Genomic DNA, 21528 nt, shown 5'->3' with positions numbered 1-21528 from the left:
TCTTCATTAGGGTATTGTTTTCTGCTTGAATGTTTATTTGATGTTAATCACTGCTTCTCTGGGTGCTGCTGCTGGAGAGGATGTGTTCCAGTCTTTTTGTTTCCTTCTTAGTTTTATTATCTCTTTTAAATTCTGTGTAAATACTGGACAACGTACAATTGTTTAAAAGAATAGTGATCATATGGCACTAAATCATGATTTCACAAATGTAATAAACCCATTTTTGATGTAAAGAGGAAAATTCTAGAAAAAGCAAAAAACCCAAAGATAATATTGTTCAGAACAGAGAATAGAAAATGTGGTTTTGCCAGTTAAACCACCCCCTTAAAGTTCAACAATACTTGGATCTGCACTTCTGAATCTTTATTGAAATACAGCGGCCTGTTGAAAACAAAATACAAGATTATCCAGTGTAAAAAAAAAGCAATTACATGTATGTACCCTAAAATTCCACTTCATTTATGCTGCAGTTCCCAAATTTGACAAATGGGTTTTCATGAAGATGTTGCTAGGCTGCAGACAAGGGTAGGGAGCTTGTGGCCTCACTTTAGATGCTGCTGAGCCCCAATTCCCAGTATCTTTATCTCCCTTGCCAAGAACCATTTAATTGTGTTGCATGTGAATCAGATTTCCCTTGGGAAAAATGCCCAATATCACCAGGTAGGAACTGGGTGACTTAACCTGAATTCTCCACCAGAACAAATTGTGGTGCAGGTTCCTCAGCAGACCACCGGATGGCAGACACTGCTCACAGGAGGCAATGGAGCCTTGCAAAAGGGGGCGCTTATGTAGCAGAACTAAAATAGTTGCTTTTCTCAACTCTGCAATGCAAGGGCCTATTTTGAAACTGTAAAATGCCTCTGTGCATTGACATAGATCAGTGCGAGTGTACGAGCCAGAGTCCCTCTCCCATCCAAGTGCATGGGAAGGTGCTCCAGAGAGGAACCCAGCATCCTACTAGGAGAGATGGAAGTGAGATAATCCTGCAAGTGGCACACACTGCTTTGGACAGATGTGAACAAAAACAAGAACTGGGAACTACCATCTCCCACAGGAGATTCAAATTAACTTTGGGCAGAACCACCCACCAAAATTGGGCCTGTCCTCCTCCTCTCTGTAAGCAGCATCCAGATCTGTTGTTAAAGCTGGAGTAACCCTCGAGTTTACGATTTGGCCTGCCTATTGCCCACATCCAAACTGGGCAGGATTGAGGAGGCTTCCCAGCACTTCTACATTTGGAAGAAAAACCTGAATTCAACCGGCTACTCGCTTCATGCTCAGGTTTCAAACACAGTTCAGGTGAGGCTCCTGCTCCTCCTTGTAATTGGGCGACTGGGGAGGCTGCGGCTCTTCCTCTCCTCTGTCCTGCTTGTCTCTCTCTGCTTCAATCCAGCTCTGCGGGGAGATTGTTTTCTTGGGTCCGTGGGGGGGAGGGCCAAGAAGGGCTTCGATGTCATCGTAGTTGATCACTTCTTTCTCCAGCAGGGCATCTGCCAGCTAGAGAGGAAGGATTGGCAGACAATAAGTATGCCTCAGAAGCAGCTTCGGCATTTTCCACAGGCACCAAAAATGGAATGGGGACATGGTGCCCTGCAAATGAGCCCTCAGGGGCTCAAAGCAAGGGTCCCTGATAATGGGAAGGAACTGGCCCCAGCAGGCCCTCTAAAAATGCAGAGCTCTGGGGAAAGGTTTTCGCCCCTTCCCCATTTCCAAAGCTGGGTGTAGTTTTGTGGTCAGCTACAAAATGTTTTGCATCAGGGAAATCTGGCTCCCCTGACCTACGCATTCCAGCTGAGGAGCCTCCACTGCCAGAAACAACTGCCCAGAGCAGGGATTACTCTGCCAGTGGGAAAATTGAAAAGTGGCAAACCTGCCACATTTTCTTTTGGGAATGCAGGATATCTGGAATAACACGAGCTGCGTTTACTTTTGCATCATCTCCATCCAGATATTCCAGAATCAAATCACAGACCTGTCTGTTCTGGAAGAAAAACAAGATGCTCCAAAGACTTAGCACACCGACGTGAAATGTTTTGCTCATCCTTGGCAATCTCTTAGTTTCTGGCACTCCCCAGGTGTGGGATGACATGGGGCAGAATTCACCCTCTCTTTCCTTACACGGACCCTGCTAGCCCAGAAAAGGTAAAGTGGTGAGAATGTACGCCGTGGGCACGTGCAGCGTTGTGTAAGCAGGAGACAAAAGCTTCCTGCTCCTCCAGAGAGTATCTGGTCCACTTCAGAGTGCAGAAAGCCTCCCTTGGTTTCTTTGGCCTTTCGAGGCCTGGACAGGCTTTTCAAACCACTTTGCTTCTTGGCTCCAACGGCACAAAAGGGGGCACCTGCTGACATGGGACTGTCTTTGGGGTGCTGCAGTGAAGCCATCCTAGCAGAGGCCTGACCTCTTTGCCAGCTTTCAAGCAGGAGTGGTGGTATATATTTTTCTTTAATACCATACTTACTGAGATTCACTTTAACCACACAGGAGAAGCCAGAAGGGAGCAACTTGTTAGGAACTGACTGCCGGTCCTCTGCCAGGCTTTCATCCTCCCCAGCCACCTCCAGAACTGTATCAGAGCCTTACCATCTTCAGTTTGTCCCGGTTATCCATCAGCAGTTTCTCTGTGCGCCTATACGCTTGGGCTATCAGCAACTTCGCTTCCTAGGAAAGACGCCAAAAGATAACTATGGAAGGAATGGCAGCCACAGCTGGCTAAACCCACTGATCGCAACCTCTGCCCTTTCAGTGGAAGCTCCCCGCCAGGAGAAAAGGCAGCTGAGGATCCAGCATCCTGGCACTGACTGCCCAATAGGCAGAAATAGGCCACTTGATAATCTCCCTGCCTGGGAAGCTGCAACCGGGAGGGGTCCAGCTTCAGGAGACCTGCAACTAGAAATGAACCAGTCCCGCTTCCTCTGCGGCTCGGCCTCCCTGGGAGAGCTTACATGGTCCATCATTTGCTGGAACCCTTGGCTGAAGGGGCGCCGTCCAACCCCTGGGCCGCTTTCCCTCTCTGGGAAGGACAGATGGCCGATGGCCGGCATCATTCCGTATTGTTTCACCATCGAGTAGGCTATCCTGGTGACCTTCCGGAGGTCATCTTGGGCCCCTGGAGAAAGGCAGGAGGATAAAAACAAAGGCAGTGCTGGAAAAGTTTTAAAACACGGCCAAGGGGCCTTTTAAACTCCATCTGAAGGGAGGCACCCGCTGCCCCTGGGAGGCCAAGGCAACAAGTAGCTTCCTGGCCTTTTTCTGCGCAAGGCAGGCCCTCCTCACCTGTAGTCACTTTATTAAAGGTGATGGCTTCCGCGACTCTGCCCCCCAGCGCCATGCATATCCGCTCGAAGAGCTGATCCTTGGTTAGGAGGTACTGGTCCTTGGGCAGGATCTGGGCAAAACCCAGCGCAGCGTTTGTGCGGGGAGCTATGGACACCTGGGGCAGGAAAGGGAGAGGAGGAGGAAGAATCGTGAGTTAACCTGTTGCGCTCTGCAAATCTAGCTTCACGGCAGACAGACAGCTTACTTTCAATACTGCTTCGGTGTGCTCCAACAGCCAGCCCACCAAGGCGTGGCCCGATTCGTGGAACGCCACCACCCTCCGCTCCTCCTGTGAAAGGATCTTGTTCCTCTTGGCAGCTCCTGTGAAGGGGTGGGAGGAAAAGCTCTCTGTTTCTCAGGTTGTATTTCCAGCATCTCAAGGCCTCTCGCATCTCTTGAGTCATGAGGAGGCCAAGGAAGCGGAGAACAACACTTGCTTGAAGAAAGGCTTCCAAAGGGGTTGTTAGGCAACTACGCAAGTCCACAATCTCACACCTGAGACTTACGGATCCCTTTCCAGTTTTAACTGCCATTAAATGTTGCCTCACCGAAAGATATCCTTGCAGCCAAGAAACATCCCTGCATAAAAACTATGTCTCTGGTTAGAACCACACAAACGTCTTTCCCCGAAGACCCGGCTGCTTGGGTGAGGTTTCCCACCAGAAGGCCTCCAGTCGCCTTGCTCTGCCGCTCGTCCCCTACCAATTCCAGCAAGCGTGATTATTCTAGGCCAGCAACTGTGGAGACTCCCCAACTCAGAAAGGACTAAACTAGGCTCTGCTTCCATCAGAAGATCTTTACTGCAACAGAAATGCCAATAAACAACCCCCAACCTTGGCTAGCAGTCTGGGAGCTCATATCCGTCCACTGGTGTTTACAGCTCCTATCAAAGCCAAGCGACCTCCGGCAGGTTGTTCCCCAAGCGCAGCATGATCAGAGACAATGATTACTCACCAGGGCCCTGTGGTCCACCCCAGATCCCAAATGAACCAGGACTGAGACCCAAAGTGCTTTGCTCGGCCGGTGACCCCTTAGGTGGCTCTCCCAGCCGAGCTCTCCTCCCAAATCTAGGCTGAAGCACACGACTGCTCTCCCCACAAGCCGCCAGAAAAGAACAAAGAAACCTTACCTGCAATTACTCTCTCCACAGCGCACTCAAAACTGATCGTGTCGATGGATTTGTATCCCTCTCTGGCAGCGTGGAGAGCCGCCTCGTTACAAATGTTGGCAATATCAGCTCCTGCGGAGAGAACGCCACCTCTCTTGTTCGGCTTCCAGAGCATCGAACCCACATTGTCCGGCAGAGCCCAGTGCAAGAAGAGAGGCAAAGGGCAAGAAAGCCAACCATCCACTCTTGCCAACCCAGCTTGGAAGGCAGTTCCAGGCAGCCAGTCAGCCCCTTGAGTTGGGGGCAGCCCTCTTTGCCTGGTCATCCAAGCTGCTAGGTCTCACCCTGGTTCCTTTAGCTGCCTCTTTCCCTACCTGCAGGAATAGAGGCTGTGCAGCCTCCTCTTGCAGGATCTGATCTCAACTGTGAATTAATCCATTGTTCCATTAAGAGTTTCTTCTCGCCTACCTAATCTTCAAAAACCTCAATTCTGGGCTATATTTCACGGCATGGCAAATCTTCGGGTTTCCTAAAGGCTCGGGATTTACAGAAGCCCCTCACACTTGGGCTCTGATTGCTCGCCTTTTAAAAGAGCAGCGTTTTTTTTCTTCCAGGAAAGGCCGTGGAGCCTCTTGGCCACATCAAAGTAGCTGGATGAGGCGAGGGAAACGTAGCTGACAGAATTGGCTTGTTTTCAAGTTGTGCAAGGTAATAAAACACTTTTTATTTAACACCTGGCAAAATTTAAGCTAGAGAAACACTGCAGAAAATGGCTTCTGGATTTCTTTCCCAATTCTTTACTGTCAGTGACCACAGATGGCATCAGTATTTTATTTTGTGTAATGAAGTAATGCATTTGGATGTGTGCGTGTGTTTTGTGTGGAAGTGTGAACTGAGAAGCCCAGAGGTGGCTGTGTAAGATTTATCATGTGACTGGGATGAGGCTAGGAAGGGGCAGCCGCAACTGTGTGAATTGCTACCCCCCCCCCAATGCACCAGGGAGAGCCGTTTCTGCCCTCTTTTCATCTGGAGCCCCAGCTGGATCCAGCCCCTTTTTAATCCTCCTTCTGCCAGTCTGCCCCCCATCCCAATGAATTTGTCCCTGTTCAGTTTTTGGAGATTGTCCTGCTGATGGACAGACAGGCACTTCCTAGCACCTTTATTAATTTCTTACTAATATCTTTCGATAAGAGGATGACAATAATTTTTACAAACCTTTCTGCCTCATTTACCAGAATGATCTTTGGGAATGTCTATGATTTTCATTTCCATGACTTTTCCTCCAGGGACTTGAGGCTTTGCCTGTGCTTCCCTTTGAGCATGGCGACCAGTTCAAAGACAAGGGGAATTTGGATCATGGTCTCCCCATGCTGGGGGACACTCCAGCCCCTGCAGCTGGCAGATTTCGCAGGCCCTTTACAGCTGGCACCTCATCAATCCCCCTCTGCCTTGGAAGGTATTTATGATCTTCCCCACTTCAATAGTCCTTAGTTTTCGCTTCTCTATTTAAACCTCATTCATTACTAGCATCAGGGATTTTTCTCTAAAAGCTTTTTTTTAAATTAACCATGGGATTTTATTTAAATGTTTAAAAACTCAGAAAATAAGATCATCAAAAGAAAAGAAAAGCAGGCCGCCTGGTGTGGGAATGTGGAAGTGGGTTGGAAGGAGGTTTCTGCAAATGAGAAACAGGCTTTTTAAGGAGGGAGCAGACGGGGGGGGGGGGCTACTGATTGTGCTGTCTAAGCAGGATTCAAACCGCAGGCCAGGCCTGGCTGCCCACACAGAGGTGCTCCACATCTGGGCAGCAAGGAGTTAATCGGGCCCAAGCACAGGGTGCTCCCAGGAGGGAGGGGGGCCAGGAGAACCAGGAGAACCCAGACTGAAATGGCCCTGATGTGACTGCAGAGTTTGCTGGGGAAGAGGAGGAACATCTGTTCTGAGTTGGGGTGTGTGGGCCGAGTGGACAACAGCAAAGTGGCAACCGCAACAGGATGGGGGCTGGGCTGGGTGGGAATGCAGAGGGGACTCCTTGCTCTCTGTCCCAACAGGAAACGTCCCCATAGCCCTGCGGGGGGGGGGGGGGCTGGGGGGGCTGGATCTTGTTCCCCTGCCACGTACCGCTGAAGCCTGGGGTGAGTTCAGCCAACCGCTGGGAGTAGAAGCTGCTGGGCTGGGACAGCTTCAGCCCCTTCAGGTGTTGCTCGAAGATCTCCCTTCTCTCCTACAAAGAGCAGAGCAGACGTGTTGCTGAAGACACCAGTGGGGCCAGCAGAGCCTCCAGAAGGGAGGGGACTCTCTCCAGACCTGGAGGGCAAAGGAGGGCTGGCCCTCAGCTCTCCCAAAGGCCCTCAGCCGGGCCATCCCCAGAGCGCCTGTCTGGGTCTCGGACCGAACAGATGGCCCAGGCTGTCTCAGATGCAATGGACACTGACCCTGGCTGAGGCTGCTCCAGGCCCAGCCAGCCAACCCTGCCCTCCTTGCCCAGGAGAGCAAAGGGAAGAGCCTGCTGAGATGGGCGCCCCTCTTTCCCCCAAAGGCTGCATGTGGCTCTCATCATCCCGCTTTTGGTTACTTCGGTTCATCCCAAGCCTGCACCAAGATAGCGAATCCAGACTCACAAACGCTCCCTTTCCCTCGATGCATGAATGAAAGGAAGGAAATGGGGGCGGGGGGGGGATCAGGTTGGCTCTGTGCCAGTGTGACTCATTTGGCCGGTTACAATAGCCCCAATTAGAGCATCGGGCTCAGTTGCCAGGATTTCCTGCTCCTTCTTCCTTCAGGGCAGCTGTGCGGTTTGAGCTCCTGGTGCCAGATCGGATCAGGCATCTGAGGAATTTTAGGCCCAAACAGAGAGCCAACAGAAAGGGCAGCTTGGCCAGGAAAGGGACAAGGAGCTGCTGCTTTCCTTGAAAGAGGGGAGCCCCAAAGAAAAAACGCAGTAGGGGTCTTGCTACTGAGGGACACCCCTTTTCCCCGAGTTCAGTGCCAGTTCTAGGGAGAGCAGAGAAGGCTCCAACTCTCTTTGCAGTCCCACCTTCCTCAGCCCGAAGGAAAGGAGCAACAAACTGTTTAGGCTCCTGGCTTTGAACAAGCATCTGAATCACACAGATTCAGAGTGAATAATCACAACAAGGAAAGTGGGGCGTTCGAGGCAGATGACAGCCCGTGTGGAGTTGGAGACTTTTGATTCAAGAATCCAGGGGTGCACCTTCCTCAACTTCCATTATAATACCTGCAGAGTGGGCAGATCAATAAAAATGTGACGATCAAGCCTCCCAGGTCTCATGAGAGCGTTATCCAGGATATCAGCTCGGTTGGTGGATGCCAGCACGATGACGTGGTCTGTGGTCCCCATCCCTGCAGAAGAGAAATGGTGGAACCTCAGAAACAACAAAGATGGCCAAAGGTGCCAGAGATGCCCTTCTCTGGGTCATGGGCACAGCTGCAATACAATCCAGTGTGGATGCTGGACCAAGATGCTGGAGGGAGGAAGTTACAAGAGGGAGGCGCTTGTAAACCTTTGGGGGGGGGGAACCCGAGTTATATAATTATAAAGTATAGAATGTCTCTTTAAACCACTTTCCTGCACTCTTCAACTGAAAACACAACACAGACATTGGTGTAATCGGGAAAATACTCCCCAGTCTTTGCAGACAACTCCATCTGTAAAGACACTGCCCGTTCTGGGCCTTACATTGCCATATTCAGCCCACAATTTTCCCCACCACTCAGCATCAGCCAACATTTCAGAATAAGAGAGTTGGAAGGGGCCTTGGAGGTCTTCTAGTCCAACCCCCTGCTCAAGCAGGAAACTCTATACCATTTCAGACAAAGGGCTGTCCAGTCTCTTCTTAAAAGCCTCCAGTGATGGAGCACCCTCAAAGAGGGGCTTCCTGACCCTCCCCAGCTTGGCTATCTGAACGCTTGGGCTCTTACAAAGGGCAGTAACAGCATTTCAAAGCACGGTGCAAACATAAAGCAGAAGAACCCACAGAAGCTTCAGGAACAAAGAGAGCCAAACGTGCTCAGAGGAGGGAATTAGGCAGTTGACTCAGCATTCACATGCCAGTACCTGAGCTTGACTCATTCTCAACCAGCCTGAGCAGAAATCCTTCTAAAGGCAGAGGTTCGTTTTTGCTTACAGCTCTATAAACCCAGAAATACGGTTCAATCGATCCAGAAGACCAAGCAGGCAGTGGCTGGGGCTGCCACTTCTGACGTGCATAAGACTGAGCATTTCTTTAATTCAGGCCATGCTGCTTCCATGGAGGCCGCCCTCATCATCAGCCTCTAGCTGCAGGAGAGAAGACCCTCCGTCTTCCCAGCACTCCATGTGCCTCCCTTCCCCGAAGTGACTCAGACTTTAAAAAGAATCCCAGAAAACAGGAAGGGGCAGGGTTCTCCTCCTGCCCGAGCAGGGCGACTCTCTGGGAGAAGCGCTGGAGAGTCAGAGCCAAAGGAGCTCCCTGAATTGCTCCGCTTCCCCAGGAGAGACATGAACTGCTCATCTTGGGCTGCGCGTCTCCCTGTCCAGCAGCGTCAAATGCAGCCAGCACTGATGCTCCCCTTCCCTTCCCTCCCCAACAAACGGAAATTCATCCAAGGAGAGGCAGCAGAGGAAAACGTCAGGCCTGACAATGAAGGGAAGTCCAGACCTCCAGATTGAAGGAAACAGGCAGCAGCTTGGGAGAATGATCCAGAAATGGAGCGGGGAGGGAAGAGGCATACTGGAGGGTAAATGCCATATTAGGAGAGGCGAATTTCCCTTTGGGGTGAGGTGGGAATAAAAGACTCCAGACTTCAAAATCAAACTCTTTGCCATGAAAAACTGACCGTCCATTTCTACCAGCAGCTGGTTCAGGGTTTGCTCCTCTTCTGTGTTGGAGAAGCCAGACATGTTTGTCGAGCGCCTTTTCCCAACCGCGTCTATTTCATCTATATAAACGATGCACGGAGCACAAGCCCGGGCTTCCTTGAAGAGACTCCGCACGCGGGCAGCGCCAAGGCCTGCAAATGGGCAAAGTGGGAGTTAGCTCTGACCGAGGGATTTTCTAGATTGCATCCGAGGGAGGGAGACTGGGCTCCCAAGAGCTTCTGCTCCTGTTGGTTGGGACGCTCACAGCTCTCAGCCCAACAAAACCACAGGTTGCTGGGTGTTTCTAGCCAGGAGTGGGCAGAGAGCAAAGTAGCACCAGGGGAGCAACCCAGGAAGCTTGGCTAGTCAAAGTCCCGGGGCCACCCAATCCTCCCAGAGAATTTGGGGCTGCAGCAGAAGATTTCTAAGGTCAGAGATGGTGGAGGAGCAGGAAGTGGGAAGCAGGTAGGAGGGAACAGCAGCAGATCAGTGACAATCCACACAAGCATCTTTATGAGAAAACTGGTTCAGGTCCTCTGGGAAACATCTCCTTCCACGGGCGGCCCCACAACTGAGAAAGGGGGACTCACCACCAATCACCTCCACAAATTCGGAGCCAGCTATTGCCAGGAATGGCACCTGGGCCTCTGTAGCCACCGCTTTTGCCAGCAAGGTCTTGCCGCAGCCTGGTGGTCCAAGCAAAAGGGCACCTCTGGGCACCTTGGCACCCAGCTGGAGGAAGCGCTCCGGACTCTAGAACCAAAAGAAAGGGATGGAGCAGAGCACACTCGAGAAACAAGGCGTTGTTCTCTTTCCCACAGGTGCAGCAGGAGGCTAAAGATATTTTGCAGTCTCCCCAACAGACTCTCGTTTGAAAGCATCTTGGGATGAGCAAAGGCCCAGCCATTCTAGAGGAAACAAAAACTGGTTTGCAGTTTCCCCCAACAATTCCCTGTCCTCGGCCTTCCTGCTTCCCAAGGGAAGTTATGTCATTTACCTTCAGATAATCCACAAATTCTTTGACTTCCATCTTGGCCTCGTGCAGGCCTGCCACATCCTTGAAACTGATCCCTTTCCCAGATTTGCCATCCACGATTGTGAAGCGAGCCCTTTTTAGCTGATTCTGCCAAGGAGGGGGAGAAGAAAGCAAGCTCTGAGCCCTTCTGTCTTGTGGCGCTTGGAGGGAAGGAAAGTTCAGACACGGACAGCAAGAGGCCTGTGGCGCCTGGCGCAAGCCCCGCGTCTCCCCCCCCAGGACAAAGCCTAGGACCTAGGTGGTGCTACTTCCTGCTTTCCATCCCAAGCTGGGGCTGTACTGGCTGCTGCCCTCCGAGTGGGTACCAGGGAGCCGTGGGGAACCCTCAGCTGAACATGTACCTCGCAATCAAGTACAGAGATGCCCATCTACCTTTTAGATGGAAGGGCTGGTGGGGGTTTCCTGAACCCTAAGCATGCTTTAAATGAAGTGTGCAGCCCCCAGACGCCAAAAGTGCTGCCTCTCAAAGGGTCTGATGATTGGGGCCCATGGAACAGCCCTGAAAACAGCAGGCATCGCATTCCGGCCTCTTCCGAGCCGGAGTGATGGGCAAAACCACTATTTACCTGAAACTGCAACACGGCCGATTATTATCCTCTGCGGAGCTGATCTTTCAGCTCTGCTCCCAGATGGGCTCTGACAACAGGACAGGAAATGCAGCCCCCGAGAGGAAGGGGAGCCAGCCTTGTGAGTCAGTAGAGAGTTTGGAAACAGTTCTTCCCTCTGGGCTCCCCACCCCTCGGAGGCTCTAGGGGAGAACTGCTGGGCAGTCTGGTTTGGAGGCACAGTTCCCACATCCTTGGAGGGGCAGACAGCTGGGGAAGGCTCAGTTCAGAGTGCTTCCCCAGCCAGGCACATGACCCCCGGCGGGAGGGGAAGGGAGCTGCTGTCCTAAAGCACAGGCAGGAGTGAGGGCTGAGAACGGCTGCAGGGAAGACCAGAGCAACTTATGCCGAGCTGGATTGACTAATAAACTGCACACTCTTTTGACATGCAGAGGTCTGCAGACTTGCTCCAGGTAGGACACTGGCTGTGGCAGTCCCTGGAGCTCAGCCTTCCCACCTGAGGGGAAAAGGACTCCCTTTTCGCACACACCCCTGTATAGGAAGCTGAACAGCAGGCAACCCCAATAGAGCAAGATGGAGCCCCAGACTGCCCAGTCTCTGACCACCCCCATCTGGAGGATGTCAACCCCCCCCCATGGTGAGGCTACTTACGAAGGCACTGAAGGCGCCCTCCCTTCCTGATATGCCAGCCAGCCGAAAAATGTACCATAGAATGCCAACGCTCACTACAGTCATTCCCAAGGTGTAGAGGGCACTGCCAAGACAGGAGCACAAGAGGGTCAGGCCTCAGCAGCTGGAGACAGGTCTGAGTTTGGTGAGCCAAAAACACAGTAGAAAACTGGATTTCTTGATTTACAAAATAAATCCAGTACGGAGCATGGGTTTTGGATGATTGTAAATACTTTGGCTGCACGCTCACTTAATATTTCCAAAAGAGGAAAAATAGGTCCCTTGCAACTTTAGTTTGGTGGGAAGACTCAAAGGAAAATCTATGCCAGCCCATTGCAACAAAGTGGTGTGTGTCTGTGTCTTTCCGCAGGAGCCTCTGGTGACCCGGCCAAGAGGCAGAGTTTGCTGCCAGTGACAGACCACCAAGCCACTCCCAGGCACCAGGGCTTCCAGTTACAAAACTGGACATTTCCCCACGAACTCCTTTGCTCAGGCTGAGCCCTGGTCCTGGTCTCTGCGGCCTCCTATGGAAATCAGGTCCTCCATTATGAAGATGTGTGATTCCACTGTGGGTCGGACAATTCGGGCCAGTCCATGGAGAATCTGTCCTAGACCTCATCTTCAGGATAGGCCATTAGTGCTCAGCACCCATTCTGGTTATTGTGCACCCCAAAATCAAAGTGCAGACAAGCAACTGGGAGGGAGGCGGACCAGAGAGGCTGCCGGGTGGGGACCATTCAAGCCCTCCCTCCTAAGCTCTCCGTACTTTCCAAAGAAGCTGCTGCGCCTGTAAGAGACGGGGATCCGGTCGTTTAGGTCGATGTTCAGCTCCTCTTCGGCTGCTCGCAATTTCTCCTCAAACTTGTCAATGTTTGCCACCTTCATCACATAGGTCAGGCTCAGCTTCTGTAAGACACAAAAAGGAGCCAGGTGGAGAAACCCCAGCCAGGTGAGCCTCAGAGAAGGAAATGGAGGGCTGCCTCTGAAAACAGCCCAACAAGGCAAAAATGGCTTCTTGACCTGCCTGACCTTCCAGCCTGTCAACATCCAGTCCTACTTGAAGTCTGGGTCAAAATGATTTAAAAACAACAACAACAACAACCCAAGGCTAAAGTGATTCAGAACAATTACAATCAATCTTTTGGCTATTCAAATATTAACATGCCATATTCTTTGTATCTGGAGTTTTCCACCAGTTAACTCCTGAACTGAAAATTATCTAGATCCATCCAAAGCTCAAATGTTTTAGCTTAAGACTTTGGTCAAATGCTTTAGCTACGTTCTATCTAGGAAGCCCTTCAAGTGATCAAGGTGATCAAGGAAGACATATAAGCCATTGACTTCCTTTATTTCTCACATTAATTTCACTTAATGAAATTATTCAGAAAAACATAAAAACTTCACAAAATGGGAGGAGAGGAAGAGGAAGTAATTATTATTTATTGAATTTATATCCCGCCCTTCTCCTTGCGGACTCAGGGCGGCTGACAATCAGTTAAAAAATACACCAATAACAATTACAAAATTAAAATTAGTTAAAAAGAAATATTTAAATGTTGTCTAATTAAAATATGATTAAAAACCCCTCTAAAAATTGCCCTAGGCCAGTCCCGCAAGCTGGAATAACCAAGTCTTGAGGGCGCGGCGGAAGGAAGGGAGATCAGGGATCACCCTGATCTCTGGGGGCAGCTCATTCCAGAGGGTGGGAGCTCCCACAGAGAAGGCCCTCCCCCTTGGGGTCGCCAGCCGGCACTGTCTGGCCGACGGCACCCTGAGGAGACCCACCCTGTGGGAGCGTACTGGCCGATGGGAGGTAATCTGTGGCAGAAGTAATTGTGACTGAAGGATTTTGGCTACTGATTTAAAAGCTCAGGGGCCACAGGGGCCTTTCCCAACGTACGAAGGGCCAGCCTTGCGGGAAAGGACACTCACTGGCCAGCCAAAGACTACGGCTCCTGGGTGCAAGTAGATTTCCACGATTTCACTCTCCGGCACCACCTGCACACTCTGGACCTCCCCCTTGGCCAGCAGCTCATTCACAAAGTCGTTCCAGGAGATGTTGCCCGCACTGCTGGTCAGCGAGTTCAGCAGGCTCATGATGATGGCAATGAAGAAGAGGACCTTCAGCCGCTCACGATACATCTGGTCTTCCCTCTCTCGGCGTCTCTTTTCCTCTGGAGAGAGGAAACATAAGAGCACACCAGGATGAACGTTACAACAAGCTGATTATGCCTTGGGCTACAGTCTGCCTCCCCAGCCTGTTTTTTGTTCTACATTTCAGCCTTCCTTAGAAAACAAAGCTGGGCTAGAAATCTAGCATCTGGTTTGCAGAACAGGATTGTGTTTCAGCCATTGCCCGGCCTAAATGGAGGGAGGCCAGAGGGGGCTGGGCAGCTGGAAAGGCCTATTCAGGCCAGGCCAAGGGCTGGGGAGCCGAAAACCTTAGGGAGCTACCTAGCTGGAATTCCAGCCCTGGTCCTCAGCAGGCAAGGGGGCTTTTATTCTCAGACAAAAGTAGACAAAGCCACAAAAGGAAAAGACAAAGCGTGTATTTTTGTTTTAGGAACAGCCAGAACAGCATGGCTGCCTTCTGCTGCCACCATTGCCAAGGGGAAGGCTGCAGATAGGGCAGCTTTGCAATGACTGCCATTACTTCTGAAACTCTCCCAGGAATCACAGGGAAGGAACCTTTTGCCCCCTTTTCTCCTGGGAACCTAGCCGCAGTACTCTAGTTTTAAACCATGGCTTAGCACTACAGAAGCTGCTGAGAAAGGCAGATTTCTGGCAGTTCAAAACTCTTAACAAACAAACAGGCTACATTGGCTTCTAAACCACCTAGCACTACTATGACCTCAAACCATTCACACATGCTGGGCTTGTAGCAGAACCTCCATTAGCAGTGGAAGGAAAAAGGGCTTCATAGTAACAGCATCTGATGGTTCCCAATCTCAGCCTCCTTCCAGACCCCGGACAGCAGGATCCTGTCTTTAGCAGGTCAAGCCTTTTTCCTGGCCATGTTTGAGAACCAGCCTCCTCCTTGGGGCCCACATCTGCATGGCTTCAGGGCCATCTAGCAAACCTCAGAGCTCTCTCTTTTTTAAACAGTTTAGAATTAACAGGTGAAATGGCTTTCCTTCCCAGAGAAAAGCCCACTGCCCATAATTCAGACTCCCCAGTACGTGGCTGCACTGGGTCACAAAATCTATCTGCGGTGCTTTCAATCAGATTCCCAAACAACACATTTGTGAGCAAACAAAGGCATTTGTCAGCAGGGCCAACCCATTAAACTGGACACCCAACAAGAGTGACGGGGCAGAGGTGCAGCCTTCTCTTGATAGCACGTGGGGGCTGGGGCTGGATTTTGCCAGGAAATGGTGACTGAAAAACAGAGCTTCACCAGGGCTGAAGAGCAGCCACAGCAGCCATTTTCAGGCCCCTCACGCTTTTGGCTTGCAACACACTGGGCAGTTTTCCCTTATCAGGAGGGTTCAGGTGCCTGAGCCAAATCACCCCCCTCCCTCCAGCTCTCCCACAAGAGAGCTCAGAGTCAGAAAGCAGAGCTGGCAAAGACACAAAGAGAGAATCCAGAGACTTCAGGAGGCAGAAAGTGATACGGCCCAGCAGGGAATCTCTCAGGAGGTCCCTTTTATTCCAAAGGCAGCAGGAGTAGGCATCCTCTGGAGGCAGGAAGGTGACAGCCTCTCCCTTGAAAAGTTTGTTGTCAGAGGCTGCTGTCAAAGGTCAGCCCATCTACCAGCTAAAAGGAGACTGGAGCAGCAGCCAAGCTGCCTTGTTGTTTTCAGGCACTCCCAGAACAAAATGCTCCTCTGACCAGAGATTTTGCGGGACTTAGTAGCTTGCACCATTTTAAATCACAAGCAGTTTAAAAGCCCTTTCATCCTGCGCTGTGTCTCAGATGGCTGGCCTCACCTCTAAGGAGGCCACAGGAGGCTCAGGAAACAAGGCGGTCCACTGCCAAGGCCTCTTTGGACAGCTGCCCTTGCAGCCTGGAAGGGCCTCGGAGCTCAGCGCTCTCCACCAGTAACACCGCCTGGCTGGATCAGAGGAATCTCCCCTCCAGCAGTCAGAGCAGATGCTGCCCTTATGTTCTTTGCTCAGAGGGAGCCCCAGACCCATTACTTGCTCTCTCTCCAAGGCAAGCCAGGATCCAGGCTCTGCCCTGGGAAAATTCGGAGAAGCCAACTGGCCAGAGAAGACCTCTTACAAAAGCCCTTGTCCCTGGCCTAGACAGACATTCTTCTTTCAAGCAGCTCCGTACCCTTTTAAACTGGACTGTATGGGAGGAGAGCCATTTCTTCCATTATTGGCAAATATATAGAAGTTACAGTAAGAATGTTTCCGAGTAACCATGAGTTGCTAGCTTCATTTGAATCCTGCTTTTCCCAGTGGATGTACAAATTACTTAATGGTTATGAGAGACCTAGAATCACCTTCTCCTGGCCCACCCTCTTTCAAGCATGTTGTTTCCAGTCTGTAAAACCCAAATTGCAATAATGGCCTCCTGGGGATTGCGTTAGAGAAACTCATGAAGAAGGGTGGAGGGTTTTATATGGATCATAATTGTTCGCATGTTTCTGGGCAAACACTGCTGAAGAGACCCAGCTTGTTTAGAATAATTTAAGATGGAGAGAGATCTGAGCTGGATGGGAGGCTATGTAGGTTGACAGAAAAGAGAAAAGAGAAGACAAATATACTTCCCCAAACTGAAACTGCATATAAATCCAAACTTACCCTCATCTTCCTTTGGGGATTTCCCTTTGGGCTTTCCCCCACTTCGGTCATTGCGATGAGAACCAGAGGTAGAAAAATAGCAGCAGGTGCCACCAGTAAGGAAACCCGCAGTCAAGGCCAGGTACCTCTGATCTGTTTGGCACAAAGAAGAGCCAGGAGTGCAGAATTGCTCAGCTGTCATTCCAAAACAAGCAGAGTTTCTCAGAGTTCCAAATGAAGGGTACAGGTTTGGCTTAACTGTTAGCACCCAAAAGCAGAGACAGGACCTACAGCTCCATCAGAAGGCCCTTTCAACTATTGCCTGGTTAACCATTTCAGTGGGGCAGGAGGCAGCACAAATGGGAACGAAGGCAGGCCCACTGTCAACCTGGGTTCAGGAGAAACTTCAGTGAGTTCCTCCTTCCTCCAGAACCATTTCAAAGCATCCTATGTGAGCTGCTTCTTCAAGGACTGTTTGGACACCCACGATGTGACATTAAGTGGGGAGAGGGGCGGGGGGGGGGGGGGGAAGAAGAGCTGCTTTGTTCCAGTGCCCCAACTGGGCCAGGATGCTAATCTTGTTGTGCCAGATACAAACCCAGAAACATGCTCAGGCATTTTAAACCATTTTATGAAACAGAGAGCTCTCTGACCAGCCTCTTTTAGGCATTGTATGAATTGTATTGCTGTAGTCGATTTTTTTTTTAAATTACTGTTTTCACTGTAGAATAGCATTTTTAGGGCACCCAGTATATCTATCATAAGGGGAGGAGTGATATAAAAACATTTAAGTGAAAGTTAATGCTGCCTGGGTTTTCACCTCTATATCCTCATTCCTTATCCCTTTTTTTTTTCTTCTCCACAGAGCAACTCTGGGGCAAAGATGGAATCCTCCCGGGGATCTTCTGCGGGCTCTTCCGCAGGGGAGGTTGCAAAGGGCGGCCGGGCACTGCCCGGCCTCAGCCTCTTGAGTGGGCTGGAACCAGAGGAAAGAGAAGCTGCTTCTGGGATCAAACAATGGCGAAGAGGGGACCCCGACAACCACCCCGGCCGAAAGGACCCCCCCCCCGCTTCCCTCTCTCTGGGCAGAAGCCCCGCAGCCCCCGTTGCCCAGGGAGGCTCCTGTTTATTTTACTGTCGATGTCATTTCTGAGCCGCCCGTCTCACCCGCAGCCCCGGGGCGGTTGGAAAACCGAGCGGAAGAAAAACCGTGGGGAAAGCCGTCAACCCAGCCTTGGAAATAGAAACAGATCCCCTTAAAATGGGGAAGGGGGGCTTCCCCTCCCAGTCGGGATGGATCCGCTTTGGGGGCTTCCGAGGAGGGCGCGACGCTTCCTACTCACCCAGCAGCCTCCACAGCCGGGCGGGGGTCCAGGCGGTCCGGGTCCAGCAGCACCCCGAGAGCGCGGCGGACGGCCAGGGCTGAAAGGCAGGGCGGGGGCAGGTCAGGGAAGCCCGTCCGCTTGCCGGAAGGTCGTCGCCTGGCCTGCGCTCCGCGGGGGGGCGGCGGGCCAGAGTCCTCCGAGCGCTGCCCGGGAGGCGAGCCCCGGGCCGGAGGAGGCCGCGGCCCCCGCGCTGGAGCAGCAGCAGCGAGGCGGCGCCCGTCATCCCCGGGCAGACAGGCCGCGCGACGGGAAGGCAGCGGCCATCTAGGAAGCGGGCAGCCCGCTCTCAAGATGGCCGCCGCCGCCCTGCCGGGAAACCCCGTACCGCCACCTGGCGGGGGGGGAACGAGGGCGAGGCCCGTCTGCAGCCTTCAAAGGAGGGGACGGGACTGCGGCCTCGTTGCCCCTTCACAGGTGGCGAAAGGGGGCTGGCCGGGCCCCATGGGTCTTGTGGTGCCGCAGTCCGCCCTTCACCCCTCCCTCCGCCCCCGGGCCTGCAACCCTCGGCTGGCGGGTGAGAGCAGAGGGCGGCGGGCGGCGGGGGGCAGCGCTTCTCTTTCGAGTCTTCTTCTGTCTGGAGCTGCCGGGTGACTGGAGGAGAAGCCCACCCCCGCCGTCCCTGGCCCAGCAGACGGTGCCAGGTCAGCAGAGGTCAGGCTGCCCCGCTGGCTCTTCTGTGGCTCCGAGGGAAGAAACGCCCACCGCGGACGGAAACCGGCCCAAGGGTGCCGCACCGCTGGCTTGTATGGTTTGGGCATGCCCGTGCAACCTTAGGTTGCATAACAGGAAGCATCACAACAGAAGGCCTGGAAACAACTCTAGGACGTGCAAAGAAAGAGCGTAGCATCACGGAAAGCACGGTAAAATAGAGAAGTGGGAGACTTCAGCACCATAGCCAAAAATGTATTTATTCTGGCTCCAGAAGTGGGTGTGGTACTTTCCAATTTGCATGTGGAGACACCAGGGTTATTAAAAGGATGCTAACTTCATCCAGAGACTCTGAATTTGCGCACACCTTTAAGTCCTGCTGGTTCCCTTCATAAAAAGGCACCGGGCATCAAGTTGCAGAAGAGAATTCGCTCAGCTGGATAAGCAGGAGATATTTAATAGTTGAGCAAGGGAGAGAAAATGATTTAATGCAGTATGACTGGAAAATAAAGTTAATTTAGGCAGAAATAATGTTAAAGCTGTAGCATTTTGTTTGAAGATCAGATTTGCAATGCTTGAGAGGCTTTCACAATCTCACTGACAGAAACATCACTGCTCTTTCCTAAATAAATGGTTCCATTCTCTGGAGACCATATAGCAACAACTTCCAAACAACAGACTTGCAAAACTTTTCCTTATGTTGCTAATATCTCAGCAATCATCTTTGTGAGAGACACACCCAGGACGTTAACTGGTTTCCTCTAGGACACGTGTGAGTAAATAAACTTTTGATCAAACCAAGAGCCTGCTGCATAACCTATGTGCCTGTTTAGATAACTGGTTTTTAACTGAGAAACATTTGACCTATGGACATAAAATTCAACTAGATAGCTTTATTGACAGAGGTGACATTTTGAAAGTGATTTTGGAGGAAGTTGGCCACTAGAAAAAAAATCTGTCACTTGCATTAAGATAGGCATTGGCTTATGATGGAATATTGCAAGTGACTATGAAATACTGCAAATGGCTGCCTTGATTGGAGCTTCATGTGCTGGAAGGTTGAAGCATGTAAAATTATAAAAAGGTACTCAGCAATGTCTGGTGCAAAGTAAAATCAGGCTGGTTATCTCACAATGCTTTTTAACTTATAGAGGATACATAATAGATTATTAGAATTACAGACATCTCCATTTTGGCTTTGAAACTAAAGTTTAATTGCAGCCATTCAGAGTTTATAATAGCATGCATTATCTTTTACTCTGAACATTTGAAATGTAACCTTGAAAAAAGGTGATTTCATGCAGTGTCCTTTGAGTGGTAATAAAGCTTCCTTTGGGAACACATCCAACGTTCAGCCATCACAGATAGAGCCATGTTCCAGCTATGACATCAGTGGGGGATTTTGGTAGGATTTTTTTCAAGTTGCTGAGAATGTTAATAAAAAGAAATAATGGTGATGGGTCATGCAATATGAATAAATGAGCAACGCTGCATACTGTAGGCCACACAGGACTTATTCCTTTCATTCAAATAATCATTTTTAAAACTCCTAGATTGTGTCTTGGGCATGGAATAGGAAGAGTTCAACTTCTGGGGCAACCACTATGTTCTCTCAAGAAATTTTGGGACACAAGTGGACAATCTTTTTGTCTTCCAAGTTTCTTCTCTCCCCACAAGAGAGGACAAACCTGGAATTTCCAAACCACAGAAATATATATTAAGTGTTTCTAAGCCTCCTAGAAGATTAACGTTGGAGTATGATTAGAGCCAGTTTGGTCTAATGATGAAGGTGCCCGGGTAGAAACTGGGAGCCCTTGAGTTCCAGTCCGGCCTTAGGCACCAAAGTCAGCTCTCAGCTCAACCCACCTCACAGGGTTGTTGTGGGAAAATAGGACGACTATTAGATATGTTTACCAATTTTGTTTTGAAAAAAACAAAGACGGGATATCAATCATGTTTGGGAATGGGCTGCACTTGCGGCCCAACAGGCCTACTGAGCGTGTGGCACTCCTGCTTGGCAACTCGGCGCCGCCAATCCGCGGCTCGGCCCGCGCCCCGGGCGGCTGCCACAGCAGGATCCGCCGGAGGTTCGGGGCAAGCTGCACCTGCTACTTTCGCGGAGCGCGGGGGAAGCGTCTCCCCGCCCGGGAGGGCTCGTCGCGAGAGCCCCGGGCGCTGCTAGGCGGCTGGATGGCGAGCAGGGGAACAAGGCGGCGCGGAGGCCGCCATCCAGTCGGCAGCGGCCGCATTTCCGTCTCGCGCTTTCCGCGCTTGGCCGGGCGGGGCCAGCCCGGTGCGGGGCAAGGCGGCCCCTTTGCGGCGACCAGGCCCCTCTGGGTTACCCTGGCAACCGCTGCACGGGCCAGAGCGGCGCCCCTCACGTGACCTCCGAGGAGAGACTGGCTAATCCGCCGGATTTCTACCAATCCCAGGATGCCTCTCTCTCGTCCTCTCCCCTCCCTCTCCCGCTCGAGCTGCCGGGGAGAGCCCCACCTGCGCACGCACTCACGTACACGCGCGGGCACGCGCCCGCCGGGAAGAGGCTCGAGGGTCCTGGGACACGTCACGCGCGTCCCCGTCAGTGTCCGGGCTCCGCCTCACTGCCTCGCTCCGCCGCCAGCCAATGGGGAGGCCCGTCTCATCGGGCCAATGGGGAGGGCCGGCTCTGGCGGCGGACGGAGCGGCGGTGCCGTGAGGAAGGAAGCGGCGCTGTCGGGCGGCCGAGCGGGCCGGGCAGGGGGGCTTCCGTGCGAGCGAGCGAGCNAGAAGTTGCGAGCAGGCCTCGCGCGCTCGCCGACGGGCCTCCCGCCGCCACGGAGGCGGTGGTCGCCGCCGCCGCGCCGGGTAAGCACAGCGCCGAGGCCTCCCCTCCCCCACCGGCGGCCTGGGGGGATGCGGGCGGGAGGGGGGCGCGCGGAGCACGTGGTCTCGGGGAGGCGGCGGGGGAGGCCGAGGGCGAGCTCGGGGTCACCTCTGTGGGCCCGACTCCCCCGGCGGCCCTCCGCCCCCTCCCCCGGGGCTCCGCCGAAGCTCTCCGCGCTCGGAGGGTCGGGCGGCGGCGGAGGCAAGCGCAGGGCCGCCGTCGGGCTCGGCGAAGCCTCCCCGGGGTGGGAGGCGCGCCCCCGCCAGCCCTGCCCGGGCAGTCGGAAAGAGGCAGCTGCCGGGGCTTTCCAGCCCGGCGACGGAGAAGGCGGGGTGGGTGCCCGGAGGG

General features: G+C 52.3%; 1 protein-coding gene across 1 annotated transcript; it reads right to left on the bottom strand.

Annotated features, from left to right (window-relative positions):
* Positions 1 to 346: 346 nt before the first annotated feature.
* SPG7 (SPG7 matrix AAA peptidase subunit, paraplegin) lies at positions 347 to 17892 on the bottom strand. The gene is made up of 16 exons (XM_015811401.1): positions 17630 to 17892; positions 16306 to 16400; positions 13486 to 13727; positions 12320 to 12459; positions 11536 to 11638; positions 10280 to 10405; positions 9873 to 10035; positions 9261 to 9434; positions 7660 to 7784; positions 6546 to 6648; positions 4446 to 4556; positions 3522 to 3637; positions 3275 to 3431; positions 2944 to 3107; positions 2582 to 2659; positions 347 to 1497 (listed from the first exon to the last, which is right to left on the bottom strand). Exons 1-16 carry the CDS (start codon positions 17890 to 17892, stop codon positions 1285 to 1287), a joined length of 2373 nt encoding a protein of 790 aa, XP_015666887.1. The 3' UTR covers positions 347 to 1284.
* Between the last annotated feature and the right edge of the window lie 3636 nt (positions 17893 to 21528).

Source organism: Protobothrops mucrosquamatus, unplaced genomic scaffold (assembly GCF_001527695.2).
Source record: "Protobothrops mucrosquamatus isolate PMUCROS unplaced genomic scaffold, P.Mucros_1.0 scaffold41, whole genome shotgun sequence".
Lineage (NCBI taxonomy): Eukaryota > Metazoa > Chordata > Lepidosauria > Squamata > Viperidae > Protobothrops > Protobothrops mucrosquamatus.
This window is presented reverse-complemented; position numbering and strand designations above follow the sequence as displayed.